The sequence below is a fragment of the Triticum dicoccoides genome, chromosome 2B (genome assembly GCF_002162155.2).
Source record: "Triticum dicoccoides isolate Atlit2015 ecotype Zavitan chromosome 2B, WEW_v2.0, whole genome shotgun sequence".
Lineage (NCBI taxonomy): Eukaryota > Viridiplantae > Streptophyta > Magnoliopsida > Poales > Poaceae > Triticum > Triticum dicoccoides.
Genome location: NC_041383.1, coordinates 693,078,987 through 693,083,022, shown reverse-complemented (window position 1 = coordinate 693,083,022; position 4,036 = coordinate 693,078,987). Strand labels below are relative to the sequence as shown.

General features: G+C 43.3%; 1 protein-coding gene across 1 annotated transcript; it reads left to right on the top strand.

Moving 5' to 3' along the window:
* The first annotated feature begins 450 nt into the window (after positions 1–450).
* Positions 451–1,638, top strand: LOC119368351. Its single transcript, XM_037633638.1, has 2 exons — positions 451–677; positions 1,009–1,638. Exons 1-2 carry the CDS (start codon positions 561–563, stop codon positions 1,471–1,473), a joined length of 582 nt encoding a protein of 193 aa, XP_037489535.1. The 5' UTR covers positions 451–560; the 3' UTR covers positions 1,474–1,638.
* The last annotated feature ends 2,398 nt before the right edge of the window (positions 1,639–4,036 follow it).

Sequence of the window (4,036 nt, the reverse complement as noted above, 5' to 3'; positions counted from 1 at the left end):
CCAGCGATTTTCAAATTTTTAAGAATGGCTAAACGAATGTTTTTTTAATGGAAAACTATGTTTTTTGTGAAGATGGAAATTTTCTTTAGCAAGAAAATGACAAATCAGAAAAATTATGTTGTCACGAGGAAGACAATTTCCTCAATATAAATTATCATAAAAAAAGTTCATTTTGTCATGCATACAAATCTAAGGTCATATTTTTGATATTTCTCAATCTGTTTGGAGCATTTAACTGGCATTGAATAATGGCCCAACTATTCCCAAGGATGCCGATCAATATATACGATCTTCAATGTCCACTAAAAAATGATCTTTCCAAGATCTCCCTGTACCTCCGCTCCCTGGCGCGTTGGTTCTGCATATCCGTCGTGCCGGCGGCCTCGTGCTATATATAGGGGCGCCCCACCACGCAATTGCCAAACACCCCACCGATTTCTTCTCTCTCTCTCCCTCTCTCTCTCTCTGGAGAAAGACAAACAAAAAAAAGAGGAACCAGAGTGGAGGGCCGCCGGAAAGGGAAGACAAGAATTGCGGAGGAGGTAAGTTCCACCGCCGAGATGCTCCGAGGGAAGGCAGGAATGGGTAGGGGCGGCACCGAGAAGCCATCCAAGGAAGAGGTCGTTGACCTAGAGATCAAACTGCCTGCCGACTGGGAGAGCGGGCTCGACCTGCCAGTGAGTCTCCCTCTATTACTATTTAGATCTGCTTCTCTATTCTTTCGACCTTTAGTTGTATCTTCGTGTGATTTGTTGCACCTGCATAAGCGCGTGTTTGGTGCTTAATTAATTCACACTCATGTGGTTTCGGTCTGAGATGAAATTTCGAAGAATTATATAATTTGCTAGCTTAGACTATGTCCGGAGATCAAACCCATCTTCTTTGATTGATTTAATGGCATGATTATCAAAAATTTAGTTCTGTTGAACTCGGATTATAGAGTTCTTTCTCCTTCATGTTCATCATACATATTACTTAACCGGGTGAAAAATTCTTGTTTTTTTGCAGTCTGACAAGACGTTCTTGACTCCTCATCACCACCAGGCCACCCAAGAAGGCCACCAGGACCTCAACCTGCCTCCCACGGCATCCACCGCCGATGCCGTCACCACCACCTATGCGTTCTACACTCTCGACATGGTCCGCAACGCCCTTGAGCGGGCTGCCGCTGCTCGTTCCACCACCTCACTGGACACGTCGTCCTCCTTGTTGGCATCCACCTCATCCTCGTCCTCCTTTCTGGGAAAGCGCAATTGCTCGCCGCCTTCAAGAACGGCACCACCGCCCGTGAACCCGGCTATCCGCACGTACGTGTGCCCGTCCTGCTTCACACATGTGCTCATCATCGAGGCCAAACCGTGGTGCCCACGGTGCGGATCGAAGGAGCCGCCGCTTCCCAGTATTCCCATCGCCCACAATAGCAGGAAGAAGCCCAGGATTGATCTGAATGCTGACGCCGATGAGACCGAATGAATAAGAAAAGATGGAATACATATGTTTTTTTATTTTCTGGAGAACTTTCTCATGTAGTCAATTGGTTGGGGAAGCAGAAGGAGTAGGGGTTGCAATAGAATACAAAGGATTTGGGCCTCATGCCCCGGGCCAAGCCCTAGGGGTCTGGGTCCTAGATCCGCTACTAGGAAGGAGCCCCACCGTATTAAGAAATTACATTCTTCTTCATCGCCACCATGGCGGAGATCCGACTCGGCTCGGCCATGAGCTCTCTATCCTTACATATCAATTTTGATGAATCATCATTTGCATCAGCACCTCCACCTCCATAGCACCGGTGGCGATGCCACCCCAAATCAGGCTAGCCCCTCCCCCTCCCCCATGCTCCTTTGTGGTTGCAATGCCCTGTTGTTTAAGAAACTTCGCACACACCTGGGAATCTCAATTGAAACTTTTTTTGACATCAAAATACTATTTATTGCAAGATGATGACCATATTATCTTTTACAGGAGTATCAACAATTTCTATGGGAGGATCTTCCATCCACCCCACACACACCTTATTTCTAGCTAGTTTGGCTAAATCATGGGCATCACAATTAGTCTTTCTAGTAGCATGTTCAAAAATAATGTGAAGGAAATCACACACAAGGTGATATATATCGTAAAAAGCTGCCGCCGACACACCAAAAGAAGGACAACCTACATTCTCCATTGTTTCTGTCTCCTCGATATTGTTAGAGTTCACCTCTATGCGGTTACACCTGACTGTAGTTGTCAAATTGAGACTAGACTATAAGGTCGGTGCCTCGGCCATAAGCGCATGTCCGCACCAATCGAGTTCCCCGTTTCCTCCTACGAAGAATCTGACATTCGAGTCTTTGATGACAGCATCATACGACCCCTTGAGTAAGTCTGGGTCAAAAGCCCCATCCATGTTTAGTTGCACATAGTTGCTCCTTGGTCTGTCCCAGCCATGTCGCTTGATTGTCGCCTTAGCATCACTCGTCATGCTATAGTTAGCAACCGAATCTTTGATATCTCATTGCTATGAACTTTGGTTCCTGGTCCTTTTCATTATGAAGTAACTTTCTCCCCTCCCACCATAAATACCAAAAACCAATAGCAATTGCTTCTATTAAATTTCCCAAACCGAGGACCACATATTCTTTAGCTAGTTGTAGCAATAAATATTCTAGCACAGCTTCCCCTGCATGATTCACATCACATGTTTTATCAATAGCAAAGTCATAACCCAATAACTGCCATACCTCTTTAGCTTTTGCACAAGAGAATCCTCGCTCCTATACTGCATGTAGGACATTGCCACTAACTTTTATATGTCTGTTAGCCAAAGTTACCCGACATGGTCGCGATCCCAACAAAGTTTGCTAGAGGAAAATTTTAACCTTGGCAAGACAACTTAAGCTCCAGTCCCCCATATTGGTGAGTTCCGTGAGGGTCCGACTATATTTTCTCCTGATGTTTTATGTCCATATTGGCTTAGCTAGTCCATGCTACTTCTTGAGCTTGCGTTGGTTTTCCCTTGAAGAGGAAATGGTGATGTAGCAAAGTAGAGGTAAGTATTTCCCTCAGTTAAGAACCAAGGTATCAATCTAGTAGGAGGAACACACAAGTCTCCAATGATTTCACCTACACAAACAAACAAATACTCGCACCCAAAGCGATAAAGGGGTTGTCAATCCCTTCATGGTTACTTGCAAGGATGAGATCTGATAGTGATAGATATAAAAGATAAGTAAAGGTGCAAAACAAAATAAAAGTAAATAAATTGTAGCAAGGTATTTTTGGGTTTTTGATTTTGTAGATCTGGAAATACTATGATAAACGATAGACCAAGTGGCCATATTTTTCACTGGAGGCTTCTCTGTTGAAAGAAATCATATGATGAGTAAACATATTATTGTTAAGCAATTAATAGAAAAGAGCATAGTTATTGAACATATCTAAGGCAATGATCATGTATGTAGACATCACGCTTGAGACAAGTAGACCGACTCCTGCCTGCATCTACTACTATTACTCCACACATCGACCGATATCCATCATGCATCTAGTGTATTAAGTAATTAACAAGAGCGGAGTAACGCCTTAAGAAAGATGACATGATGTAGAGGGATAGATCCAATCAATATGAACAAACCCCATCTTTTTATCCTTAATGGCAACAATACAAATACATGTCATGTCCCTTTTTGCCACTGCGATTGAGCACCGCAAGATTGAACACATTACATAGCACCACTCCCATTGCAAGAAAAATCAATCTAGTTGGCCAAACCAAATCAATAGATCAGAGAGATATACAAAGCTATATAAATCATGCATAAAAGATCTCAGAGAAGACTCACATAATATTCATAGAGAATCTGAACATAAATCTACAATTCATCGAACCTCAACAAACGCACCGCAAAAGAAGATTACATCGAATAGATCTCCAAGAACATCAAGGAGAACATTGCATTAAAGATCAAAGAGGGAGAATAAACCATCTAGCAACTAGCTATGGACCCATAGGTCCTTGGTAAACTACTCACACATCATCGAAAGGGCAGCAAGG

Excerpts from the sequence above, each read along its gene's own strand:
- LOC119368351 (XM_037633638.1), top strand. The coding sequence starts at position 561 with ATGCTCCGAGGGAAGGCAGGAATGGGTAGGGGCGGCACCGAGAAGCCA. Across the intron at positions 678-1,008 it reads AGAGCGGGCTCGACCTGCCA|TCTGACAAGACGTTCTTGAC; the intron begins GTGAGTCTCCCT and ends GTTTTTTTGCAG.